General features: G+C 39.8%; 1 protein-coding gene across 5 annotated transcripts in view; it reads left to right on the top strand.

Annotated features, from left to right (window-relative positions):
• The window catches only part of Il1rap (interleukin 1 receptor accessory protein), a 139,165-nt gene that overhangs the window by 62,632 nt on the left and 48,560 nt on the right, over nt 1-27,973 (top strand). For all 5 annotated transcript variants that reach the window (XR_009056812.1, XR_009056811.1, XM_057764133.1 and 2 more), the window contains exons 3-4: nt 23,637-23,922; nt 27,004-27,190. Coding sequence is in view for 3 of the 5 variants with exons in the window: in XM_057764133.1 (XP_057620116.1) it covers nt 23,637-23,922; nt 27,004-27,190 (473 nt within the window). In the remaining 2 variants the exon portion in view is untranslated. The remainder of the gene's footprint in view (nt 1-23,636; nt 23,923-27,003; nt 27,191-27,973) is intronic.

Genomic DNA, 27,973 nt, shown 5'->3' with positions numbered 1-27,973 from the left:
GTTAGTCTTGCCTCATGTGTATCACTGGATCACTCACCATCCGTTTTCCTACTCAGTGTGTTTGAACAACTTCAATTTTTTTTTTAATTCGTAGACAAAAGTTAGAGAGAGGGTCAGAAGATGAAAAGGGCCATTGTCAGGCTAGCAAGGACCCTTAAGGTACTTGGGGAGAGAATCGAGATACTCAAATATCTGTAACCTATGAGGTGAGTCCTGAATGTCATGTGAATAAATAGTGTGCTCCACCATTCCAGTGCTTTGCACTGCTCTCCATTGAGGTTTCTGGTTTCTAAAGTAATTTTAAAGCAGATTTCACTAGAGAGGAACAGTGAAGACTCCAGCTTGCTAGATTTTGAAATCCGTGATAAGGTGATGACCCCATCCATTGTCACTGATGTTGATGGAGATTGGTGGATGGTAGGAGAACAAGTCAGGGAATCTAGTGTTTCTCTCTTAGTAAACCCCAATTCTCTGCACTGACTGTGTGGCAAAGAACATCCTAAAACGCTAGCTTCGCAGCATCCTTCCTCAGTCCTAGTTGCTCTAATTTATCTCTTGGCTTCGTTTGTGATTTATATAAGTAAAATATTATTAGGTTGCATATGGATAAATAGATCCCATTCATTACAGATGTGTGCTTGTGTTCATGGAACCTGTCAGAGAACCGCATGATGCCAATATGCTTCTTAACCCATGTTTGCTCTGTGCCCCAGGGTTAGTTTGCACTGCTTCATCCTTGACTCTCAGAGCTATATGACACTATTCTCCAATATCCCAAATGTCTACTAATAGTCCCACTCCAGTGCCTGAAGGACTGAGCAGTCATGACTCCCAGAGTCTGGCTTCCTTCCTTGTATCTGTCTGTACATATTTGTGTACTTTCTAGGCTTACGTCAAGAGAAGATAAGAAATGACTTAACTTGTCATCTCTTTTGTGGGGGCACCACTGAACTCTCCCCACTCACTGTCCGAATTAAGAGTTCCATCTGTCTTTTTCTGACACGTGTCGTTTCTCTTTAGAGCATTTGCTTTATTCTCCTTTTTCAAAGACCGTTTGCCTGCCTTTTTATTCCAGATCGTGAGATTTCGAGAGGAATGCGATGTTTTCCTTGTATCTTTATCTCCTGCTAGAAACTGTCATGTGTGGTAGGTTTTCATTGAGGGCGTACTGATTGAAAGACGTGCCATAACCTGCATTTCACCCTGCTTTGTGACCCAGACAGATCAAGTGTCTCAGTGGCTGATAGTCGTAACTGCAGGTGACAGGGTGATGTGATGTGTTCTAAGCGAAGACATTCCCATTTTCCAATTGGCTGTAATTTTTATTTCCTGCCTGAAATAGAAAAGGGCTGATTTGATTTTGAGTAATAAGCAACCTGACTCCAATCATCTCCTTTCCTTGCCTCCCATTGTTCTGCTTTAGGTGCTTCTCCGTCAGCATGAAATGCTCTCCCCAGACAGTTGATGGAGGTGCTGAGTCATGTCTGCGTGGACTTAATGAGACAGGGACAGCTCCCTTGATGGAGCTGCCTCGGAGGATGGCTTGACATTTCCAGCTCCCCTGCTTTTGAAAAGTGGGTTTTGTGAGGGATACTTGAGGATGAAGATCACTTTGGAGCCCCCACTGGAGCTTGTGATGACATTCTAACTGAGACAGACGTGACTGGCTCCGCCACCTCTTGCTGTGACATGTGACACCTGGTGCCGAGAGCTGCTAATCAAAAGTTGTATGCTTCTTTTTGACTCACTTTGCCCCACTTTTGATTGGCTTGTGAACAATGCCCCCTCCCCCCCACTGCTCAAATGCCTGCAACATACGCAGTATTTTCCTTTCTTTGAAAAACTTGATTTTGCATTTTTAAAATTCAGGCCAAGATGGACTCAGAGTTGATTATAAACCTGTCCTGTTATGGAGAATGAGGTTGAGGAGGTCATGTGATCCCACCTTCTTATAATGAACAAATAAAATGTGAATACCAGAGAAGTAACAGTAGTTGGGCTGAGTCTACAGTAGATGCTGGATTCTCGAGAAAGCCACTTTGGTTTAGACTCCCTGTCTTCTACATACTTGATGTTGTATTGTGTGGATGTCCCTTATCTTACGTGGGCTCTCCCTACTCATTTTGTAAAGGGAGTAAGTGCTAAAACTATGTGGAAGAGTTTGCCTGAAGACTAAATGATAGTAAATGTGCAACACTCGAGGTTGAAGAGTTGACTTAGTGAGGAAGATTCTCATCATGTAAGTAAAGGCACAAGGTCAGTTCTAGCATTCACATAAAGTTGGGCATGGTGACATAGGTCTATAACTCAATCATAGGCATGGGACAGCTAGATACTATGGTGGTCATCAAGGTTAGCCTGAACAATGAGCTTCAGGTTCTGTGAAATATAATGTTTCAAAAAATAATATGGATGAACTGGAGAGATGGTTCAGCAAATGAGAGTATTGGTTCTCTTGTAGAGAACCTAAGTTCTGTTTTTAGCAGCCACATCGTAGCTCACAACTATTTGCAGTTGTAGTTGTAGGACATCTGAAGGCACCAGACACACACATGATGGCAAACACTTGAAAAATGTTTGTTTTTCTTTAAAAAAAAATCTTAAAAAAGAAAGATGGAGAACGATAACGGCACCCAACATCTGCCTTTGGCCACCACATGTGTATACCCATGTAGGCACTATACCTAAACACACCAAGTAAAATAGTTAATAATTGCCACATGAAAAATGTTCAGTAATGAAGTGATGAGGTCTGTAACCATAGGACTTGTGACAAAATGCCCCATTTTATGACCCGATGATATTGTTTTCTCTAGAGAATCTCACACAATATACCTTAGGGGCAATACTGTGTGGTAACAAAGATTAAAAGGATTTCTCTGATGATTAATTGCAAAAGTCAAAGAGTCAAGCTGGGGGTTGTGGCACCTGCCGGAAACTTGAGATATTAAAATAGGAGGGTTGAGAGTTCAAGGTCATCTTGGGGTTCATAATTACATCCTCTTTAAAGCAGGCAAAGGAAGAAATAAAAAAAACAGATGATTTAGTTGGTGGTTTGCTATAGGATAGTGGAAAGAACAATGTAGAGATGATTCTTAAGATAAAGAATCCAAGAATATAAAGTATTTTAGGGAAAATTTGTACATGAGTTCTGAGGCTGAGTGTGTCCTGAGAACTGAGAAGGTGTGTGGGCAGATCATTTGCTCTGGTGTGAGAAAACTCCACTGTTCACTGGTCCCCTGAATTCCCCAGCTTGCCCTGGTAGCCTCTTTCCCAACCCCACAGTGGAACGAGGACTACCAACACCAAGCAGAAACCAGCATCAAACTGTGGATCACACACATTCCATTACAATTGACAACTTTCTAGTCTTGGATGAGGAATGGTCTAAGAAAGAAGGGAATGACTCCTATGTGATGAGATTAGGACAGTTTTCTCCCTCACAGGTGGTGAAATAAAATGCTATTTCACATCCTTCTGAGCAGCCAACTTCACTACTGTTTCCGTGAGGCAGAGCGATACAGCCCTGGAAGACTGTGTGTCCCAGGAAGATTAATGTCCTGAACTTGGCAGTGTTGATTTGGGATATGTGCAAAGATGTACACACACACTTAGACACAGTCACACACACTATAGATATGTGTACTTGCAGACATATTTGGTCTACTATGGCCATACCTTATAACTTCTAAACTCCCTCTTCATATGACCTCAGGTCTTTCGTCCTGCCCCAGATCCTGTTTTTTTTTTTTTTTTTTTTTTTATTTTTATTTGGCCACTTCCTCATAGTTGTTTAGTTTTTTTGTATATGGCAGTCTTTTTGCTGGTTTAGCCATGGGAGGCAGGCGTGGATGGCTAGGGAAAGAATCACCACGTGACTCTGCTTCAAAGTGGGAATTAGGTGTTTTGGAGTGTTGTCCTGTGATTTGTGAGGATTTGTAGAACCACACCATGCTTTGTTTTTCTGGTCTTAAGAACTCCGGATTTCAGAGATGTCAGTTTCTGATTTCTTTTCGATAATGACTATGTAGGAGACAAACATTCTCAACTTTAAGAGTATAGTGAGTCAAGATACTGGGTAGAAATGTGGGTTACAAAAATCCCCCTGTAATTTTTGAGGAGAAAAGAAACCAGACTGATAAGGAGTGTAGGGTGAACCTCTTTGTATCTGATTTTACCTGAACAGCTAGGATAGCAGGGGAGCTTCACCCTGTCCCTGTCCCTAACCTTGTCTTTGAGCTCACACATCCTCTCACCACACTGCTCTCAAAAAACCTGAATAACATGTCTGCGGCCAAATGATTTCTTAGGTCCTTTCCCGCTCAGATTTGCATTAGTTTTTTTAGGTGCACTTAGAGTTACAGGTAACTTGAATACTTAGAATGGGAAGAGAATTTCACAATAGTGTGTGCCCTCCTCCCTGCTTTGCTGCCTAGGGGCTAGCTCTGTTCTCTGACCATGGTTCCCTGACCATGGAACACCTAGCCACTCTGAGGCCTGCCTATTGAATTCTCCCTCGTACCGTGCTCTCATTCCCAGGCCCTTCCTCAAGATCCATTTCTCATGCACTCAGCTTTTGATGTTCCCTTCGCCCGAGTACCTCTTAGAATCTTTTGTTTTCTGCTTGTCACTACCAGCCTTCAAGAAAAATATGCGTATTTGACACATTATTAAAATTGGATGAGACCCAAGTGATGTGCACCGGTGATGCCTCTGTTAAACGTGGTGGCAGGGTTGGAGCCTGCATCTCTTGCTCTGGCAGGTGATTACACTAGTAGGCTTCTTTTGCTCCAGGCAATTTGTGCAGAAACGGTGGGGAGGTTTCTGGCAGGGCTCACAAGCTGTGCTTTCCTCTGATTTTTGTTCTTGTGAGTAAAATATGGCTGCAAATTCTTCGATGGGGAAGAAGTCGCCTTGTCCCAACATGAAACCTGAAGGTTTCTACTCGCTTTGATGCAATGAACCTCCCACTGGGAAATGAGGCAAACGTGGACTGAAGGCTCCAGAGACACTTGGGTTCCTGGAGGATGTTCAGTTTCCATTCTGCTGAGTGATAGTGATACCTTCCGAACTGACTCAGTCTGCTTGCCATATCTTAAGACTGAAGTCTTCATGTTCAATGTTTTTGCCCTGATTCTCTAAAACTCATAAAAGTACAAAGGCAGACTTGCAAGATAATTCATGTTTCCTTCTCTGTACAATTGTAGCCCAAACCCAGAAGGTTCTTACCACAGGCCAGGTGCCAGGTGAACCTTTCCTGTCGGGTTTCATTCAGCCATATCCACAACTCGGTAAAACAGGGCCTTTCATCAGTGTTCTACTTTGTTTATGTACTCTTGGAGAGAGGGAGACAGGGCTTCTAGATCCTTCTTTATGGGCACCACACTTATGGGAAGCAGTGCTTACTTAAGCAAAGACCTAGCCATCAGTTTTTTTAACTTGATAAATAAGGATAAGAATCATGTATTTAAGTGGCTTGATCAAATAAACGGGTTAAGCTATGGTCTGTGTTCCACAGATGAAATTCTAGTGTATCAGATTTTCCTGGGTAGTTGTAGAGATTTTACTTTTATTTACTTCTGATGAGTTTTGTTTTGTTTGATACAAGATCTCACTGTGTATTCCTAACTGACTTATAACTCTTTGTCTACACTAGGCTGGCTCAAACTCTCATAGGTCTTCCTTGCCTATCCCTTCTGAGTGCTGCGATAAAAATGTGTACAATCATGTCTGGCATTCATTTTTATTTTTATCCATGTGGATGTATGTATATCTGTGTGTGGTTATGTGAACATGTGTATAAGTATCTATGGAGGCCAGAAGGCATTGATGCTCCCCTGGAACTGTCATTATAGGTGGTTGTAGAGTTGGGTCCTATACAAGAGCAGTAAATGTCTTAACCACCGAGTCCTATCTCCACTGTCCCGCTTCACTTTTGTAGGCAGTGTTTCATGTAGCCCTCATTGGTCTCAAATCTTGAGCTTTTTGCTTCCACATTCAAGTACCAATATTACATGTGTACATGGCCTCCACACCTGCCTTTTGTCCTCTATTTTGAAAGAGACTGTACATATATACTCTTTTCCTACATTGACTGAGAATAGTTATATTGCTGTATATCCAAAATATTTATGTGACTAAGGTGGTAGAGTATAAAGAACATAAGATTTGAAGCGAAAAAGAAAGATGCTAGTGAGCTGTGTTTCGACATCAAGTTCACTAACTCATAGCTCTGGGCTAACTCATTAGCTTGTAACTTATTTGTAAAATAAGACTCTTCTAAATGTTTTTTAAAGCCCCTTTATAATCCTATACTCTTAGCAAGGTGTTAGAGCTCAAGCATCATAAATTAACCATCAGTTAATTCCTAACTGTCCTGAGTTTGGAATTGAGAGAGAAGAAGGTAATGATGTTCATAGGAAGGGCCACGTGAAAAGCTCTCTGCTAAACATGCTGCCAAGTGTGGTTGAATTTTCTTCAAAAGTGTGTTCTTTTATATTTGGAGGCATCAAGTTATTTACACATGCCGTGTATATATGTGTTTGTATGTCTGTTTATATATAATTTGTTCTGTGACCTCAAGTATCAGCTACTGTAGTTTTGAATTTAAACTTCCTAATTGGTAGTTCTCATCTAATTGGCCTGTGTGTTCTACCTTTCTTTTCCCTTCTCTTCCTGGTCTTCCCTCTCCCTTTCTCTTTGTTTTTGTGTTTGACTGGTAAGCGCATCCACTGGGCTTTTTCTTTGAAATCAGACAAGGCTGCCACTTCCAATTGATATAAAATGACAACCATTAGGGCGGTGTAAAGAGAAATAGCTGGTGTTACATGGAGGATTAGTGTAGCTCTGCAGCGAGCTTGTTCCGGAGCAATCTCTAACTACACATCTGAAGGGTGCCTTGTGGATTTCCCTCCCCAGCCTGAGCCTTTTTCTGAATTTGGCATCCTTCCCTTATCTAACAAACCTCATCATCTGCTATCATCTGCCCAGGGCTATTTCTTATTTTCTTCAAATTACTCAATCAAGAAAATTCCCCTCTTTTTGGTGGGAGCAAGGTATTTCTAATTATCTGGTCCAGGAAAGCCATCTGCCAAGTTATTAGCCCAGTACTATTGAACAGCAGAAGTGACATGAGGATGGATGATGGGTGCTCTGCGCCACTCAGCTCTCCTCCCCCTTCTCACTTCCATCTCCTTCCCTTTGATGGCTTTGTTGACAAATATGAATCTTTCAGAGGCGTTTTCTATACCTTGGTTTGAGACTTTTTTCTATTCCCTCTCAAATAAGTGATATCTAAGTTTCAATATTTTATAATGTGTCATATTCTCTACAATGTCATTTGTAAAATTTTGAAAATTGGGTATTATTGGCAAGACAGTGCCAGGGAAATGCCTAAATACTTTAAATGTTCTCTTAAAGGTCAAAAATGTTTTAAATTTAAATATTAATCAAAGAGACATTGACCCATGAGTGTGATAAAACCTTAGGAATGGTTGGAGTACTCACTATAACAGGTGAAACGAGACCTCAATGTCAGTGATGATAAATCGGCTACAAATGAGACTCAAAATAAGTGTGCGTTTTAGTGAATGAACCTCCAACTTGAGTAGGCTCAAGAATCAGCACAGAGCATTCAAACAGGCTCGGCTCCCACAAAGCCAGTACATGAAGTAGGATCAAAACCCAGTGCCATTGTCTTTGGCTTCTCAGCAGCCCTCATTATCCGCCATGTACAGAGAGTCCAGTTTTATCCCATGCTTTTTCAGTCCTAGTCCAGCTGGCCTTGGTGAGCTCCCAATAGATCAGCCCCACGGTCTTAGTGGGTGGGTGCACCCCTCGCAGTCCTGACCTCCTTGCTCATGTTCTCCCTCCTTCTGCTCCTCATTTGGCCCTTGGGAGCTCAGTCCATTGTGGTTCTCTGTCTCTATCTCCATCCATCACCAGATCAAGGTTCTATGTTGATATGCAAGATATTCATTAGTATGGCTATAGGATTGGGCCATTTCAGGCTTTCTCTCCTCAGCTGCCCAAAGAGGGGGGAGGACCTTGTACTTCCCACAGGGCAGGGAACCCTGGCTGTTCTTTGGACTTGAGAGGGAGAGGGAAAGGAGTGGGGGGAGGGAAATAGGAGGCGGGGAGGAGGCAGAAATTTTTTCAATAATAAAAAAAAAGAAAGAAAAACAACCACAACAACAAAAGAATTAGCACAGCATCTTTAAACTAAAAACTCTGGTGCAATTAGATTTCAAATAGGGTCTGAACACTTCAGTCCCTTCAGGCTCCTGAGGTGCTGATGGCTCAAGGACCATACTTTGAATAGGGTGTAGAAAGAATATGACATAAAAGTGTTTCATTTTCACGTAAAACTTAGAGGAGAAAATTCAAGACCGGCAAAGCAACTGTATAAATAAGCATTCCAAAATCCCTCCTTGTTTCAACAACTTTAGCGTGTTCCATGCTTACAACCTGTGATAGAACAGCAACTCCCATGCCCGTGTTCCACACAGTTAGATAGAGGGAGGAATATGGACGGAGCTGCAGAAGCCTTCAGTGTCTCTGGAGGAAGGCTTCTGAACTCTACCCTAGGATAGTTTCAAACATTCCATTGGCTCAGCTTAGTTTCCACCCCACATGTGTGTGGATGGCAAGCTGGAAAATGTCACCGTTATTCTGAGTAGCTATGAGTCAAATTTCAAATTCTCCAACTCTAAAAGAAGGCATAGGAGTACAGGAGATGGGACATGGCTAAACAGGACCTGTCACAGACATGGAGATCTGCCCCAACTAAGAATGACAATTCACAGGTTAATTATAACTAGTAGTTATATGAAGCTTCCTAGCATATGGCCAATTCATACTGTAGTGTCTTTCATGCTTCATAACTATTCTGTGTAATCAGGAGTCTCGATTCTTGGATGTAAAAGTTGTGCTGAAAATAGTCAGGAGTCATCAGTGCTGATTTTGGGTACCTCTGCCTCACTTCTTTTGTTTCCTCTACCGTCCACTACCCACTCACCTTACCAGGTTCTGTGGTTATGTTAAACCACATTGAGTTGTCAATCTCCAACATGCTTCTATATATGTCTTGCCTTATTTTACTATGTTGTTTAGTGACAGTTATCTGGTATTAGTAGTTTTGGGTATTATGAGTTTTAGAAGGTCTTTGTAGTACTGATGAGAACCTCCTGTAGCGTGCACACACGATGGGATGCTTAGCATGTGGTTTAGCAATTAATAAATAAAGCCAATAGGTGTCAAAGGCTGCCTTTGAATCATGTCTTTGATTCCCCAGCCCTGATGCTCTTTGCTACATGCTGTTATCTGTTGAAATTTGTTTTCATTCTGAAATTCCTGCATTTGTCACATAAACTCACCTGAATTAATTGATTTATTCATGATATTCATGACGCTCAATGGATGTGGCTGCCTACCTTACCACTGGCTCACAGCTTGGGTCACGCACTACTTGAAAACATGAAATTAAGTCAATTATCAGATTGGATGTAAGATCAGCCTTTGTGTTTTTCTTGCTCTTTGTTGTCTCATGGCAGTACTAGAATATTCTGATGGCAGGATTTTTAAAGTGTTCTCATCAACATTAGACTCCAGTTTGGAATGTAAAAATGAATTGATAATAATCCCAATGGACTCTCAGCACCACCACCACCATCCTATACCCTTTTTTATTATCATATGAAATTACAAAACCACATATTTCCATGCTTATTTTTATTTTATTCATTCATTTGTTTGTTTGGCTTTTCAAGGCAAGGTTTTTCTGTGTAACAGTCATAGTTGCCCTGGAACTAGTTCTTGTAGACCAAGCTGGCCTTGCACCTGCCTCTGCCTCCTGAGTGCTGGGATTAAAGGCGTGCGCCACCACTGCCCACTTCTGTGCTTATTTTTAGATGCTATTTTTCAGTTATTATTACGAGTTTTAAGATAGAAAGGTCCCTGATTTGTATCCCAAAATATGAGGTCTGACCATTCACTCTAAAAGACAAATAGAATAGTAATGATGAAAATCAAGAAATTAATTTAGTATTCCACATAGTTAGATCAGGAAGATAAAGGGATTATTGGCCTCAGCACTTTCTTCAGAAGATGTGACTTTCGAGTTTAAATAGAAAAGAGTTGCAGTGGGGATGAAAAGTATGCATACTGAAGTAGCCTTGGTCACTTGTTGGTTTATTATCTCATGTCTGGTTCTACACGGTCTAGAAGCCATATTGCTTATAGAGCAATGCAGTTCCTTTCCCATTGTGGAGATAGATGATTGTTGCTGCCTAAGTATCCAGCCTCAGTTCCTGTCACGAGGTAGTCGTTCTGTGTGGAGACAGTCTTATCTTGCCATGATCTACCTATTCCGTTCCTGGAATCTTGGAAACATTGTGCTTCCTTTTTTCTAGGTGATTTCAGCATGAAAGGCAGATAAGAGAGGTTAGGAAAATTTAGGACCAATCAACCTTTTATGACTTATTTTTACCAATCACATAAGGGCATTCCTTATGTAATTAATATGTCTTTGTGTAGAGTCGAGCAAAAAAGGTTTTCTAGAGTGAAAATTAGAAAGGAGATGAATTCAACATGAAGGCACAAATGCCAAGTCTAACCTGAGGTGCTTGTTAAGTAGCAAACTAGTGGGAAGAGGAGGTCTATGTTTTAGAAAAACCAGCTTTGCTTGTTATATTAGTTCGTTTTGACAATCATATATCAGTATTAGCTTTACGAAGACTATTAACTTCATTGTGGGGTAGCACCAGTTCAGATTTGTCATGTAGATTCACCTAATACATTGCCATAGTTTGAATCTTGAATGTTATGCCTTGGAGGCTTTAAGGTGTGGAGCCTATGGAGAGGGATTTAGGTTTCTGGGGCATATGTGAACCGAGGCCCTGTCCTTCCTCTGTTTCCTTCTGGCTTCTAGGATTCAGAGATGCCTCCTCTACCACAGAAGGCCACAACATCAACAAGATCATAGGCTAAAATTTCTATAATCTTGGGTCAGAGTTACTCTTTTTAAGTTCATTTATTTCATATGGCACATCAAAAAATATATGTGATCTTTTATATGAGACCCCTGAAGTTTGTTGCCACGTAGGTTGGTTATGTGTGCTAGATGAAAGAAGGCATTTTGCCTTGAGTCATATCAAAAGTGAATTTTATGTGGAAAGTAGCTCCATGTGGAAAGGAATTCTTCCGTAGGTCTTCCACAATGCAGAGCTTTGTTCTTGCTTTTCTGTATCTGAACATCCTGCATTCTTATACGCCCCAACACTCAGTTCAGTGCGCACAGCAGGTTCTCAATAAATATTTAATAAATACAAATATATGAACAGCTTTCCTGTGGGAAATATCCTGCTTTGAATGTCTGTGCATAGATTTGAAACAAGTGCCCTGGATCTATGTTCGGGCAGCTTTTATTTGTGCTACCACTCAAGCAAACGGAAGCCAGTGAATCTCTCTGTCTCTATTTCCTGGCATGTAATGTGGGAATGGGCAGGAGGCCCAAGAGGGTGTTGTGAGATTAATTAGTTAAAATGTATACCCTGCTATATAAATGCTAATTGCTGTCAGGAGCGTGGGCTGGATTCTCCAGTGACTTGGCTTTGCCCAGCTTTTCCATTACTCCTGTGTGTCACCCGGACTCAGCCTTAAGAAACCCTTTGGCTGAGAGAAATGATGACTTTGTGTCTCCCTCATGCTGAAGGGCCAATTTAGACAGGACTTCTACTGTGGAGTAACCTGTGTAAGAAAAGGCGTTTGAAACAAAAAAGTAACTCACTGTACCAGTAATTTGTTACAGTCCCTTCCTAGTATTAGAAATGACTCTATTTATGTAACAGCCTTTCCCTGGCTGTTCTAAGGCCAGTGCCTGGAGTGAATCATATAATTAATTTGGTTGGATACGACACTGCAGCTGGTTGCCACAAATTTTATTTTTATTTGTTTATTGGATAATTTAAAACAATGTTCTGAAAAAAAAAGCCCCTAAGATAATAGCTAGAGAAACTTTAAACTCACAGAATAAATTTCAAATGGATTCATACCCCAAAGGGAAAGCTCAATAATAATAGCATTTTTTATCAATGTTCATGAATACTGATATGTATATTCTCAATCCCCGTGGGAGTCTGGTTGACTTATAGTCTTACTCATATGCAACAGAATACAAAGAAGACACCTGGAAAGTATAGTTATTTCTTGTCCCTTTAAAGATAAATTGCATGTAGTTCAGTTGAAAGTATAGTGAGCCACTGAAATCAGGTTGAATTGGTGTGTGGTCCTTATTTAGATGTCAATATGTAGAAACCTTCAGTAAGTACTATTTTCTTATTATTTTATGTATATGTTAGTTCTTTGGAAATTTAATACACTGTATCTTGATTATAATAACTCCCTCATCTAATTCATATCAGCTCTACCCCTTTCTTATCCATCAACTTTGTGTTCTTAGTTTTAAAAACCCATTGAATCTGATTTGTGCTGACCGCATACTCTGGAGTGTATAGTCATCCTCTGGAGCACGGTGGTTTATGCTGCTACTGAACGTTAACTCTCCCTCTCCCAGAAGCTATCAATAGCAAGAACTGTTCTGCAGGGTTCTCAGCCCCAAATGGGACATCTCAATCAAACTTCCTCCTTTCAAGGCTCAGTGATTATCACTAGGGAGGGAGCAGAAAGATTGTAAGAGACTTAGGTGCTGGATGACTGTGAAAAACCTCTTTCCTGGACACAGCAGGACTTTTGTACATGAACTCACAGTATTTTTGACTATGTGCACAAGATCTGAGTAAACTCAAAACAGAGAAAATTCTAACCTGGGAGTGAGGGGGAGGTGGGCAAAAAGTCTTACTTGAGAAGCTATTGACAACAAACACTATTTTACTTTTATTTTTGCTTTTGTTTTTATTTTCCAAGACAGGTTTCTCTGTATAGCTTGGAGCCTTTTCTGGTACTCCTTCTGAAAAACAGGCTGGTCTTAAACTCAAAGAGATCTACCTACCTCAGCCTCCCAATTGCTGGGATTAAAGGTGTGCACCACCACCGCTGGGCCAACAACATATGCAATTTTAAAACGTATCTTCCGTTCTTGGTTTATTTATGTTAGGAAACAAAAATATCCACATCAGTCATGATAGTCATTGGTTTTTGTGATAAATCTCAGTGTCTTAACACAACAGAGATTCTTAAAAAGTATTTATTCTTCTCATGTCAAAGTTCCATGAAAGCAAGGTCACATTCCTAGAAAGCTCTGCTCCAAGTGGTAGGGATACAGGATCCCATCATGTGATGCTGCATCATTAGGTCATTACAGAAAACCACAGTCAGTCAGCATACAGAAAAGAAAGTGATCTTCTGGTGCCCAGCCCCATTTATACATCTACAGTACAATACCTGCACTTAAGGCTCAGGTCACAACACGAAGGGGTGGGGGCAGAAAGACTGTGAGAGCCAGAGGACCAGGAAATCTCCTGTGAGATTGTCTTCTGGAAACGTCAGAAAAGCTACATCCATCAAGGTTCAGCTGCATGGCTGCCTAAACCAGACCTAAACGAGTACAATACCAATAGGCAGGCTAATATTAAAAATGGAAATCCCATGGAGGCCACCCATATACAAAGACATAGATGATAGGCAACTAAGAAAGGTTGGGAATGGGAGAAACATTTCTCCTCAGGAATGAGCCCTGTAGTTGGTTATCCAATACCAAGTGATCAACTCTGTAATTATACACGTACAAATAATACTAGACAGACTGAGCAGGTTGTATTTATGTTTTTAAGCATATGTGCGGGGTTGTGTGTGCATATATCTGTGTATACACCACAATAATAGTTGAAGAAAAGGAAGCCATGACTTTGAAAGGAAGCAAAGAGAACAAATGGGACGTGTTAGGGATGAAAGGAAAAGTAAGCAATGGTGTAATTATATTTAAATTAAAAATTAAAATGAAGAAAATTTGCTAGACTTTTGTCTGTTTGCCTTTTTACCATTGTTTTTCTGCTCTATAAAACCTCCGTGTAAGGACAGAGACAACTTCAAAGATTATGGATGGGGTTACAAGCACATCACTTGTAAACACTTGTAAACAGGACACATAGCCACCTTACCACTGGAAACATAATTACCCAATTCTTAATATGGTAGGCATGCATGAATAATTTTAACACGATTAGCACCACTCATTGTTATGAAATAGGTCACACAATTAAAGACACACCTTGGCCTTCCCAGGACAGCAGTGCTAACTCGCTGGAGTCTCCTGTGCTGCCTCTCAGCTTGTGCATTTCCACCTCCTCTTCTAAATAAGCTTTCAGTTGCTGACCTGTGTATAAATTTTTTCACCCTTGAAATATGCAACATGAATAGAGAGTGGCCTAACCATCCTCTCAGATGTCCCGTAAATCATTGTGATAATTCTCACCTGAGAGTCTTGTCTTTACCATCATCTACTTGTGATAAAAGCAGAGTTTTGATGGAGCTGCCTTTGGGAGCAAAACAGTAGAGAGTGTCTTTAGGAAGCACAAGGTAGCAATACATAAGATCATTTGGACACCAGGCATAGCACAGGGAAGTCTGAACCTCCATCAGCTGTTCAAACAGTCTGTCTGTTTTTTTTTTTTTTTTTTTTTTTTGGATTTTTGAGACAGGGTTTCTCCTTAGCTTTTTGGTTCCTGTCCTGGAACTAGCTCTTGTAGACCAGGCTGGTCTAGAACTCACAGAGATCCGCCTGCCTCTGCCTCCCGAGTGCTGGGATTAAAGGCGTGCGCCACCACCGCCCAGCTGTCTCCGTGTCTTTTAAGGTATGTACTTCATAACTGAGAAGTGAACTGACTGTCATATCTGTTCGTAGTAGCATGATTTTTGTAATTAAATAAAAAACAAAGTGAAGAAATATTCTAAAAGAAAGGATGTGGCTCTAAGATCATTTGACACTGGGAAAAGCTTTGTTAGTTGTATTAGGTGATATATTCTTTCCCTCCCTCCCATCTCCCTTCCCTCTTTTCTTTTTTCCCATCCTTCCTTCCTTCTTTCTTCTCTACCTCCCTTCCTTCCTTCCTTTTTCTAATGTTCTCAATTATATCAATATGTTAAGTCAATCATTGTAAAACATTATGACTTTCCTTTCCCTACCAGCTGTCCTCCTCAAAGACACTTTCAAATTTTACTTATTTCTTTGGCCATGCCCCTTTTGTCAATTTGTGTGCTGGGTATATTTTTATTCAACCCAATGTGTCATATTTTTATTCTTATTATAATAAATAAACATTATATTTTTACTTTCTATCTTCCCAGTTTTTGTATCTATTCCTCATTATCCAATACTATTGCATATTTAATTGAATCAGCAATCATTAAATCATTTAACTTTATATTACAATAAACTATTGCTATGTTTCTTTCCTAATTTTTGAATGTATTAATTTTATTTTCCATGTTCTCACTCTAGTTTGCTATTTCATAACCATTTTCTGACTTTTTGTTGATTTTCTGTATAGTTTTTTTTTATAGTGATAAAGTCGCTGTCATCTACCAGATGTTTGACTATCTCTCCTTACTGTGGTTTTACTCGCCTTTCCTGAACTCAGTCACATGGCTGTTATCATGAGACCTTCACAATCGTTTTATATACTATTTCTTTGTTCGCTTAAATTGGGCCCCCTGTTCCTGATCCTGTGTTTTCCTTTGTAATTATTTTGTTGTCATTTTCATGACATACATATCCCAGAAGCTTTCCTATAGAGAGCATGGGAGATAACATGAATAAGTTTTGCATGATGGCAAATCTAACCTTAGCCCCTGACTGTCCATTAAGCTTAGTGTCAAGACTGGAAATCATTTTTCTCCCCCTAGCCTATTTTTTGTCTCCGATCTTTTGTTTTGGTTTCTGAGGCTCCTGCAGCCTATTCCTTTCTGACAGTAGTTAAGTGTGCAATTTTTTCCTTCTTACTCCTCTATAGTTTGTAGAATTATCTCTTCTATTACAATATTTTCAGAATGCCGTACCCGTGTGCATCTGTTTTCACTTTCTGGTGGGGCGTAATGGGTGTAGTGATAAAGGCCTTGTCATCTGAGTGTTCTGTATTTCCACTCTGCAACTTTTTCCTTTGAGTTATTTAATTTAAAGTTTTCTTCTCTTTTATTTCCTCTCTTTTGTGACTTGTATCATGAAATGCTGCACTTCCTTGATGGGCTTCTGATTTCCAGGTCTGTTTTCTATATGCTTTCCTTTATACTTTACCTTTTAGGGAAACCTCAATTTTAACTTCTAAGAAAACATGCATTACAGTTTTACATTTGCAGTTACACTTGGATTTCAGACTCTCTTAGAATTCCTCAATCACAGGATCGATCTCCTGTTCTCCTTCAGGAATGTGGCCAGCTCCTCACCTCTCTGAAGATAAGAATTACAATACTTTTAAATTGTTTTTCTTGGATTATTTTAGCTTTGTCCAAATCCCTTCACTCTATGGCATTGAGGAGTATATTTTGTGTCCAAGTGTTCTGAGATTCTCCCTGGGTTATATAATCAGAGTTAAGCGATTGATTAGAATTCTGGGTGTGAATCTGAGACCAACTTTGGAACTCTCCTTGGGAGATAGGGCTGCACAGTGAGTTCAAGAGCCTCAAGTTCAAATGTTTGGTCTTTCTCTGAAGATCTTTTTTCTCCAGCTTATGGGTGTGTGCAGAAGTCTGAATATCTGAAAGGCATGGTGGTGACCATGCCTTTAATCCCAGTACCGGGAAGCCAAGGTCTGCAGATCTCTGGTCACATAGCAAGTTCCCAGCCCATCAGAGCTCCATAGTAACTAACATGTCTTTAAAAACTCGTCTGGATGCCTTTACTTTGGAGCTGTGTGCTGAGTGCTGCTCAGTGAGAGAAGGACTAGAACTCAGGATGTAACCTTGATTGATATTTTCTTCTCGTCCTTTCTGTTTTGCCACTCTCCCGTATCTTTAGCATTCGGAGTGATTCACTTGCCCAGTTAGAATGTATTGATGGTATTGGTAACAAGAAGATCTCAATCACCATGACTTAGAAAACCTGCGGCATTGCACAGAGGGACCTAAGCAAGGGAGTCTCGGTATAAGTGTCCTAGTTCACAAGATAAAAGAGAGCTTGATGAAATACAACCTAGCCATTGGAATCCCCATCATAAGTGACATTTGTGTGTTGACCTAAGTAAGCCACACGCCTCTTCTTATTTGAGATGTGTATAATATGTAAGGAGGAGGCCTGAGTATGTGTGGTAAACAGCAATGATGACTCCTTGTGTTGGTGCTGACAGTTGCTGGGTCTTGGCTGCATTCAGGATTGCAGATTGGTTTGTTCTCCAACATTTCCTTGCTGACTTAAGATTTGTATTTTGAAATCTGGTAAATTGGTTAGCCTGTGTTCCTTTAATATTGACATAGCCACATAGTCGTTTCTTTTTCTCTTGTTATTACTTTTGAATGTGTCTTGGAAAAATATTTCTGTTTTAATGGAGCTGGAAAATAGTAAAATTGGGTTCACGTATTAAAACGGTTAACTTTATCCGAAAGCTGTTGTAATTTTCTGTAAAGTAAATGAACTTACTCTGCAGCGTCACAGCACCAATGGAAATGTAATTAATGAGTGTGAATACTTTTATAAAAATAATATACAGTTATCACAAAAGCACGTTGATGTAAACAGCCTTTGAACTTTCCAGTTCTCCGTGCATGTTGAATACTAAAAGCAATGTTAATGAAAGAAGATCAAAAGTTACTCACTACTGAGTCCTGGGAAGTACTATGTGTAATTTCCAGGAAGATTGCTTGGAATGCCAATCTTTCCTTTTTTATTTTTCTGAGATAGAAAGATGCAATTCTTGACTTTTGTCAAAAGGAAAATAGTTGTTGACTTAGTTTATCGACACTTAGTTACTGCTGCAAAAACGTCGTCGAACAATCCTAAACTTGAATGACAAGACTTTGCTTTAGCTGTGACACCCGTGTCTGGGCTCAGGCGTCTGTAGGCTGCCAGAGGCAGCTTCTCTGGACTGGCTGGTCAATTAGTTTTGGGCTTTGGCCAGACAGCTGTCCTTCTGGATGTGGTCTATGTGTATACAAGTTATTGCTCATTTCAGCTCCCAGTTGAACCAGGTTGATTCTTACAGTGATAAGAGAGTTCCAGGAAGGAAAAAAAAAAGTCTTAAGATTTAAGGTTGTGGGCTGCATTGTATCTGCCAGTGTAGATTTCCATGGTAGCCCAGATTGAAGGGGGTGGAAACAGTGTCGCTTCCCATTGTAGAAGGTGAAGGACACAGAGCAGACAAAGACTACAGACTGGTTTGGAAGATGACAACTTCTAGAATCTTCAAATGATGGTTAAAAATAACTTTTCTATTGAGATAGGTAAACCAGGCACATCAAAGAAGGAGTTTAAAATGTGTGTAAACTTTAATTTCTTGGGGTAAAAAAATATCCTAAGTGGTGATATATAAATGATGAATTGCTGCCAGCTGCTACATCAACTTTATTCCTCAGAAGCAGACTGTCCAACTTATTCAGACAGGATTTGGGGGCTGATGAGATGGCCCAGCTCTGTCGGAGGACCTAGGTTCAGTGCCGGCACCCACATGGTATCACACAGATTTCTGTGATTGCAGTTCCAGGGAATTCAATGCCCTCTTCTGTCCCCTGAGGGCACCACACATGCATGTGGTGCACATATACACATGCAGGCAAACCTTTTTTACATATAAAATACATATGAATAAAGTCTTTTTTCATAAAATTTTATATTTAAAAATTACTTATAAATTTGGTATGTATTATTCAAATAATAAATGTCATAATCCAAATTAATAATTCTAGAAGAAAAGTAGCTTTCACACTTTGAGCAACTTGTACAGTCAAATGTGATAATAAAAATATTGTAAATGCTGTAAATAGTAACATTCAATGAATATGAGGATATTACAACTAATACAGCTTCAAAAGTGCTTTACAGAGAGAGGGAGGGAGAGAAATGAAGTTGGGTGGATAATGATGTGGAGGAGGATCTGAGAGGATTTAGGAGGTATTTTGGAAGGGATGTGAATATGATTGAAATATGCTATATGAAATACTCAAGGAATGAATAGAAACTTTATTTAAAAACAGCTTACTAAAATAATTGCAGCTTTAGTGTCTGTACATGCTGAATCATTCTATTGTGATTAAAAGTGGGATATGTAAAAAATTTAAAAAGGAAAAGTGATCATTTTAATTTTTAATGATATTTTACTTAATTGATATTTTAATGCTTTTTCATGCATTTTCTTATATACAATGTATCTTGACCATTGTCACCCCTTACTCCTCCCTCCCACCCCTCTGGAATCTCAACATGCCCCCCCCCACACACTTTCATGTCTCCTTTTTTTCTGTCCCTGTGATTCCAATAAGGGATGCTCAAATGTGCATAGGTGTAGGGCATCCACCAGCACATGGGCAACCTACCAGTGGCCACACACTTGAAGAAGACCCCACCTACCCCTACCAGTCATCAACTGCCAAAAGCACCTTACCTAGGGAAGGAATTCATGAGCCTTTGTCTAGTCCGTGCTGGGTTGCTGATTGACATGATCATGGGCATGTCTTGTAGGGTCGCCACTGCTGCTGTACATGAGTTTGTGAGGGTAACAGCCAAGTCATGACCAGAAGACAGCATTTTACAACACTTTGTGTTAGTTTCAGACTCTTATGTTCTTTCATCCCTCCTCTCCAGTTATGTTCTGTGGGTGTTGGCTATAGAAATATTGATTTTAGGACTGAGCACTCAATAGTCACAATTCTCAATGCCTTGACCATTTAGGAATCTAAAGTGACTGCTACCCACTACAAAAAAAGAAGTTTCTTTGACCAGGTTGAAAGCAGCACAAAGCATAGACTTAAACATAAACATTTAGAGGACACTTGGAGAACATGTATATTTTACAAAACAACAATAATAAGTCATTTCTCACCACTGCATGAACTTTCCACTCACGGGATTTTGAACATGTACGTTTACAGTAGAAGGCATGAGTTCTTTGCTGTGGACAGACCTAAAATCTAATCAGACAACACTTGGTTACCCCCATAACAGGCATACCATTATTTCACGAATAGATACATCTTGCTTGGCTGATCAGTATTATATCAAACATAGTCTACCACTGAATAAGCCCATTGATGATTTTTTTTTTACCTCCAGTGGCTTGCAAAACACATTTCAACACTGTGAGAGCTAGCCAGCTTAGAGGAAGTTTTCTAGTCAGTTCTAGCTTGATTTGTGAGTTTCGGAACCAAACTGTGGTATGTTACACAAGAGGGTCATATAATCTAGTTACAGTGGGCAACCAAGAACAAATAATGATAATGATAATAATAATAATAATCTAAGTTGTTTAGGGTGTCTCTGGGGCCTTCCTAACCAATAACTTGTAAGGAGTTATCCCACACTATGCACTAAGGTTTTCATTTAATAACATATTTCTTCTGGAGGAAGCATTATTCACCCATGCAGAGGACCTCTGTTCACACTCCTTCTGCTTTTATTGTTGCTGTTAAATCATATTTTTACTTAGCTGACAAAATACTGAATTTCCAGAAAGCTTTTTCAAACTTTGTTAGTTTTCATTAACCCACATCTGACCAGCTCTTTTCCCTCATCCCTCTGCTCCCACCTTTGCAAGACCTTATACTCTCAGTACTCTTCCCCTGCTTTACCATCCCATGTGTGTTACTCTCCTTTCCCTCCCTACTGCCTCTTCACTGTCTGCATCTTCCAGATCAGTTGTAGTTTGCAACACTCTCCAAACACCCCAAATTAAACACCAATCTACAAAATTTAAGATCAGATTTACTTAGGAGTAAAAAGATGTGGAACGTCTTTCTGGATTACCCCACTTAATACAGTATTTTCAATGCCATCCATTTCTTGCCAAGTTCAATTTTTCTTTATAGCTTAATACAATTCCATTGTGTATAAGATCACATTTTACTCATCTTTTCATCAGTTACTGGATATCTAGGCTGATTCTATTTCCTACTTTGTATGAATAGATCATCAATGAATCTGGATGAGTAAGTATCTCTCTAATATGATATAGAATCCTTTGGGGTTAAGTCCAAGGGTGGTATAGATGATTCATGTAGTATTCCTATTTGTGGCTGTTTTAGAATCCTTCACACTAATTTTCTCAGTGTGTGCACCAACTTATCCTCACACCAATAGTACAAAAGGGTTGTCCTTTCCCCACATTCAGCATTTGCTGCCAATTGCTTTTTGGATGATAGTAATTCTAACTTGGTGAGACAGAATCTTAAAGTCGTTTAAATATTCTTGATGATGCTGATCATCTTTTGAAAGTGTTTATTAGCCATTTGTATTTCTTATTTGGAGAATACCTTTTATCAGTTTCTATGTAGACCAGACAGGCCTCAAACTCAAAGTGATCTTACCGTATCTTTCTTTTGAATACCTTGGTTTCCTTAACTAGCCCTTTATGGTTTTCATTGAAGAGGTCTGTGTAGTTATTTTTTAATTGCTGTGGCAAGGCACTAAGACCAACACAACTTTTAAAAGCAAGCATTTACTTGGAATTGTGGTTTTGAAGGGTTAGCATTCATCATGGCAGAGCAAAGCCAAGGCAGCGGGAACTACTCAGAGCTCTCAACTTGGTCCACAAATAGGCAGTAGAGAGCACCCTGGACATGACAGGAGTCTCCTTAATTCTCAAAGCCTTTTCCAGTGACACTCCTCCCCTTACAAGGCCACGGCTGCTAATCCTTCCCAAATAGTTACAGCAACTGGGGACCAAGTATTCAAACATATGAACCTATGGGGACCATTCTTGTAAATGGTGGCTGCTCTTTAGTTTTCCAGATGCCCCCTCCCAAATTATCCCACATCATCTTAGATGATAGAGTGTTTTTCTTAATTTGCAAAATGCAAATGGACTAAATATTGCAACTATAATTCTTGATTGATAACTGTTTTGCATATGTAATTTTACTATGTTAAAGTTAAAAACCTTCCTTTTTAATTAGACAGAAAAGGGGAAATGATGTGGGACATCCTTCTGTATATATGTTGCTTTTATTGGCTAATGAATAATGCTGCTTTGGCCAATGACTTAGCAGAGTAAAGCCAGGCGGGAAATCAGAGCAGAGAGAGATAGAAAGAGAGAGTAGGTGGAGTCAGAGAGCTGCCATGTAACCAATGAAAGAGAAAGATGCTAGAACCTTACCAGTAGGCTACAGCCTCATGGTGATACACAGATTAATAGAAATGTATTAATCTAAGGTGTAAGAACTAAGAATACACCTAAGACTAACACCACTGGCCAAGTAGTATTGTAGTTAATATAGTTTCTGTGTGATTATTTGGGCATGGGCATCTAGGAAACAAATGAACAGTCTCCTTTTACATATTCTCATTTAAACCATTACAAAGTCTTTCATATCCTTGGTTGCTATTTTATTTTAAAATACCATTACCTACACGATAAGCAAAAATCTGCTTTTCATTTATTATAAATAACATAGAAAGTTATAGGTGCAATTTGGAATGTTAGGAAGCTTATACTAAGTTTAAATATTGTATGCATCTTATATTTAATATACCATATGCTTTGTATACATTATATAACACACATATATGATATATATTTATGTACTTATATGATACATTATATATGTATTTATATATGACTATTGGGAGTCCAAGGAATAAATGCAACTATTGTCTGGTGGTTTGGTTGGTTTTCACAGGACCCTTATCATCTGTGGAATCCTTTATGTATTCTTATGGTACCTTCTGTCTGTATTGTAACATTCTGATGTCACTCTCAGGAAAAAAACTAATTATTATGTCTTTTTTTCCCCTGAATACACCAGTGGTTGCTTTTCGTCATAAAATAAGTTATAAAAACCATTAACTTTTTTTCAATCACTGAAGCATGAACAGAAATTTCCCCCCCCTCAGTTTGCAGTCCTCTTTGCACAGTGTGGTCATCCCTTCACATAAAAGGGACATCCCAGGTTGATGTGCAACACAACTGTAAAACCCACTGAATTTTAAACATTTACTACACAAATGTAGATGTATAAAAGATCATTAATGTATTGGTTTTATTGAATTTATCAATTAGCAAAATATAGTATTTCCTTTTGCCTTCTAATGTGGCAAGTTGGTATCTTCTATTGACTTTGTGGCTTGGATTATATTTCTGCTGAACAGTACAGCTCTGTCCCCAAAAGCAGGAGACTTGGGGAGAACTAGGAGTCTCCTCTCCATGTAGAACAAAGTTGTCTTTTTAGCTATGTCCTTTTTATGTCCCTGTGGTTTAATCAATCCATGTCTTCTTTTAAAGACATTCCTTGAAGGGTTCTACAGTACCAAGACACAGATAGCTGTCAATAAAAGCACAGCACAAAATGATAAAGAAGTAATGATAAAGATAGAAGTAATTCTTTCTATTAGCAAGTGTTTATTAGGTATGTTTATCAGAGGGAAGTTATTGGAGATGTCTGGAGAAAGAGGCCCATAGAGAAGGCCAGACAGTATCAAGGAGACAATGTTCTGGGGGTCTTTATTGGCTAATGACTCACCTACCCTTTCTTTTTGCTTTTTCCAGAACGCTGTGATGACTGGGGACTAGATACCATGAGACAAATCCAAGTGTTTGAAGATGAGCCAGCCCGCATCAAATGCCCCCTCTTTGAACACTTCTTGAAGTACAACTACAGCACTGCCCATTCCTCTGGACTTACCCTGATCTGGTACTGGACCAGGCAAGATCGGGACCTGGAGGAGCCCATTAACTTCCGCCTCCCAGAGAATCGCATCAGTAAGGAGAAAGATGTGCTCTGGTTCCGGCCCACCCTACTCAATGACACAGGCAATTACACCTGCATGTTGAGGTAGGCTGCTTCTCAGTGGTGACTTTCCCTTGTCCTTGGAGTCCCTAGGGTTTTATTTAAATCATGACTATGCCGTGACAACTGTGCAGAGGAAGGACACATTAGATGGGTTATGCCTTACCTCGGTGATACGGGAGGTGTGCAGAGAGGTTCTGTCTCTGAGACTATTCTTCACAGGTGGTTTCTTTTAAGAAGTGATACATAGCAATGTTGTCAGAATCTGGGGTTGAGTTTATTGGCTTCTTTCCATGGCTATGGATCCTGCCTACATGGTTGCCCTGCCTGGAGGCATCGTTTCCCTGGAAAATGAACAATGAAGAGTCAATTCATATCTGTTATGCTTGGCTTTTTCTTGAAGTACCTGGAAAAGACACTACACTCGGGGTATGCTTGTAGAAGGAAGACCGTTTGGGATGCATCGAATATATTTAGCACAGTGCTTTTCAAATTTCAACCAAAATTCTCTTCAGAAGCAAGTGAATACTATGCCCTTGGGAATCCCAAAAATATAACTTAAAGCAAGCAACCAAAGTTTATACAGTTCGTCTTTGTTCTATGCACCTTTTATTGTTAATGCTTCAAGATGCCCATTTTCTTCTCTGCACATCAATGCCGATGTGTGCTTTTTAATATCCAAATCCCTTAAAAAAATCATCACCATTGGGCTTAGCTCTCACAGTTCATTTTGCTACCAAGCTGCAATGTGCTTTCTAAAGTCGTATATAGGACATGTCTGTCACTTAATTTAACACAATTTTCTACTATTTGTTAGGAATGTTGGTATCAGTTTTGGAGGCTGGAGGGTTTCATTCCCAGTGTGCAGCTTACAGATACTTATCTTCTTCCCCACTCTTCAGCTTCTAGTCTCTGTGTCTTCACCTCCACTTATTATGAAGTGGTTGCATTGAATGACCATCCATGTACAACCCCATCTGCCTTAACTGTGTCTTGAGAGGCCCAGTTCCATGTGTAATCCAGTTCTGTGGTTCTGAGCTAAATACTTAACGTTTGATTTAATGGGAACTATGAACACAGTTGATCCTCTAATAATTAGTCAGCCCATTTCCTTTCTCTCTCATGAGTCTTATCTCCACTGAGAGATAGAACAACATTTTGATAAATGTATGCTATGTTATTAGGTGAAAATGTTCTCTGCTCCACCCAAACCCCACCCCCTGAAAAATCTTTAAATCACTAGTCCTTTGGAGAGTGCTTGTAGCCTGTGATGCCCCTTAGAGATTGTCATTTGATAATAATTTTATTGGAATAAAGTTTAGACTTACATATAGACTTCCAGTGAGCATGGAATGCTCCTGTTCTTATTATCTACACTCCAAAATGGTATTAGTGATGGCATTCAAGCCGATTGTACCGAAAAGAGCATTGGATGAGAGACAGAAAAGCACAACCTTTGTTAATGCTTAGCTGGGGACCTGAGGCAAGTTGTGCACAAATCTGGAGCTTTGTCATCATATCTATACCATGGAAGACCGGGATACATGTTCTTTGAGCTCCTTTTCAACTTTGACAGCTGTTAATCCTTTACCATTTCCTGGGTAACCATCAGTCAGTCCCTGGGGAGGAGCCTTTAGCCTCTTCTGCTTGAATTGTACCTTTGCTGTGCACCTGGTGCTGCTGATGCCCCTGCTGTGCACCTCATGGTACAGAACCTATGTTACTCTTCTTCCACTGACTATCTTCGAAGCTCTGACTATGGTGGCCCATTAAATCCTGTTTATGGTATTCAATAGATTTCCTAGCCCAGATTCCCAATGTGGGCCACATTCTTCTACAGAATAGCATGGGCAAACCTGTCATAGCAATAGCACTTTCCTACTGATTTCTTGCTAGTTACTTTCCTGTTGCTGTGGTAAGATGCATGACCAGGGCAACTTATAAAAAAAAAAAAAAAAAAAAAAAAAAAAAAAAAAAAAAAGAAAGTATTTAAGTTGGGGTCCTTGGTTCCAGAGGGTTATAGTGCATGGCCATCAAGGTGGGGAGCATGTCAGCAGGCAGACAGGCATGATGGTGAATCAGTAGCTGAGAAGTCTTATATTGATGATAAATCATAAGTTAGAGAAAGCTAACTAGGGATGCCATAGGCTTTTGAAACCTCAAATTTCATCCCCAGGAACTCACCTCCTCCAAGAAAGTCACACTTCTTAATCCTATTTAAAGATTTTCATCAGCTGGGACCAAGTATTTAAATGTATAAGGCTATGGGGGCCATTCTCATTCAAACTGCCAGAAAGGTTTGGGGATGTTTAAGGCTTTGGAGTTAGATTCATTTTCCTCTATTTATTGTTCAATTTCTTATGTTCAAATGGTACAGTTGAACTTAAATGTTACTAAGATAATAGATAATGCCTATCATATCTTATATGGTTTTTAATTATCATATATATATATATATATATATAATTAAGGGATATCCAAGGTGTTTGTTGTATAGGAGACCTAGTATAGAAATGCAGGGTGGTGTGTGGTAGAGCTTGATGAAGGTGTGGCTCAGGCTGGACGAACAATACTGCACACTTTCCCCCCACTGCAAGATGCTTCCTGTACCTGTTTCTGCCTTCATCATTGCTTGTAGCTGTATACAACAATATTGAAAATGGCGTAGTTTTTTAATGACCTGTTTAGTTTGTTTTTTTCTATGAATTCTCTTATTTTCCTGGCACAGGGGACACTGGGTGAATGCCTTGTCTCTATTTCCCATTTTTAAATTTTGATCTTCTAAAAAAAAAATTCCAAACCTTACTGGTCATAACCTGGAAACTGTTCTGTTTCAAAGGTTGATTGCACCCTTAAACACGCTGTCCTTACCTTTGCCTAGTGCTGACGAGAGTATTTGAAATGACCACTTTAAATACATGTTTGAGGTCATGTATGGAGTATAAATATTTTAGCACATTAGTATTAGATACTGTTTGCTTTTTAATGTGCCATGTTAATTAGTGTGAGAAATATTTCAGCGAGTCACTTAATCGGCACGTGAACTCACATGTGTAAAGAAGTCCCAGCTATGTGCCACCAAATGCAGACGGGCCTCCATGCTCTGGGCATGTTTTGTTTTTTCAGGAACACTACATATTGCTGCAAGGTTGCCTTTCCACTGGAAGTCGTTCAGAAGGACAGCTGCTTCAATTCCCCCATGAGACTCCCCGTGCATAAAATGTACATCGAGCATAATATTCATAATATCACATGTCCAAATGTAGATGGCTACTTTCCTCCCAGTGTCAAACCAGCCGTCACTTGGTATAAGGTAAGGAAACTAGAGCATGTGATTTTTTTAAAAAATAGCAATAAATACCTGAGTTGAATGGTAACACCATTACTTTGTTATTCAGATCTTTGACTTCTTCATTAATATCTTTGTTCATACTTCTGCCACTTCCTTGTTTTGTTCTGTTTTAGGAGGAGTGGTGTGGGTTTCTTCCATTCAGCCCACTGTTTCTCATATGATGTTCTCTGGAGTCCCAGAACTAACTACCTGATTTCTGTAAACTCCCAGGAACACATTTTGAGAAATGCTGCCCGCTTCCTCTTACTGCTTTGGGAGGTCAGAAGCTGCTGATTCATGACGTGAATCTCAGCCCCTTGTTGAGTCAGGACTGTCATTTTTTTATTCATGTGTGTTTTGTGGTTTGCCGTCATTTGTGGGCACCATCCGTCTGTGGACTCCACATCTGAGGATCTGTAAAAATGTTTTATCAAAAAATGTGAATATTGGAAGGTGGTGCATGTGGCGACACCACAGTGTAGCCTTTGAATCTCATGGAGTCTCCACTGGCACCAAAGTAGAGAACACAGCCAGCCTACAGCAAAACTCCTTAGGAGCTGAGCAGTGGGAGAAATTTCACTCCCTGAGACAAGTCACAAAAGTCCCACAGCAAGAAGTTCTAATGGGGCTGGGGTAGTTCTACCATTGTGCTCCTCGGAAATGCTAGCTAGAGCAAGGAGGAGCTGTAGGACTAGAGAGACATTTGCCTACGATGCCTGATGCCTTGAAGTTTGATGCCCTGCTTACAGGAAAGGAAAAAGGCCA

The sequence above is a fragment of the Chionomys nivalis genome, chromosome 3 (genome assembly GCF_950005125.1).
Source record: "Chionomys nivalis chromosome 3, mChiNiv1.1, whole genome shotgun sequence".
Lineage (NCBI taxonomy): Eukaryota > Metazoa > Chordata > Mammalia > Rodentia > Cricetidae > Chionomys > Chionomys nivalis.
The sequence above is the reverse complement of the archived record's forward strand: the minus strand, read 5'-3'. Positions and strand labels throughout refer to the sequence as shown.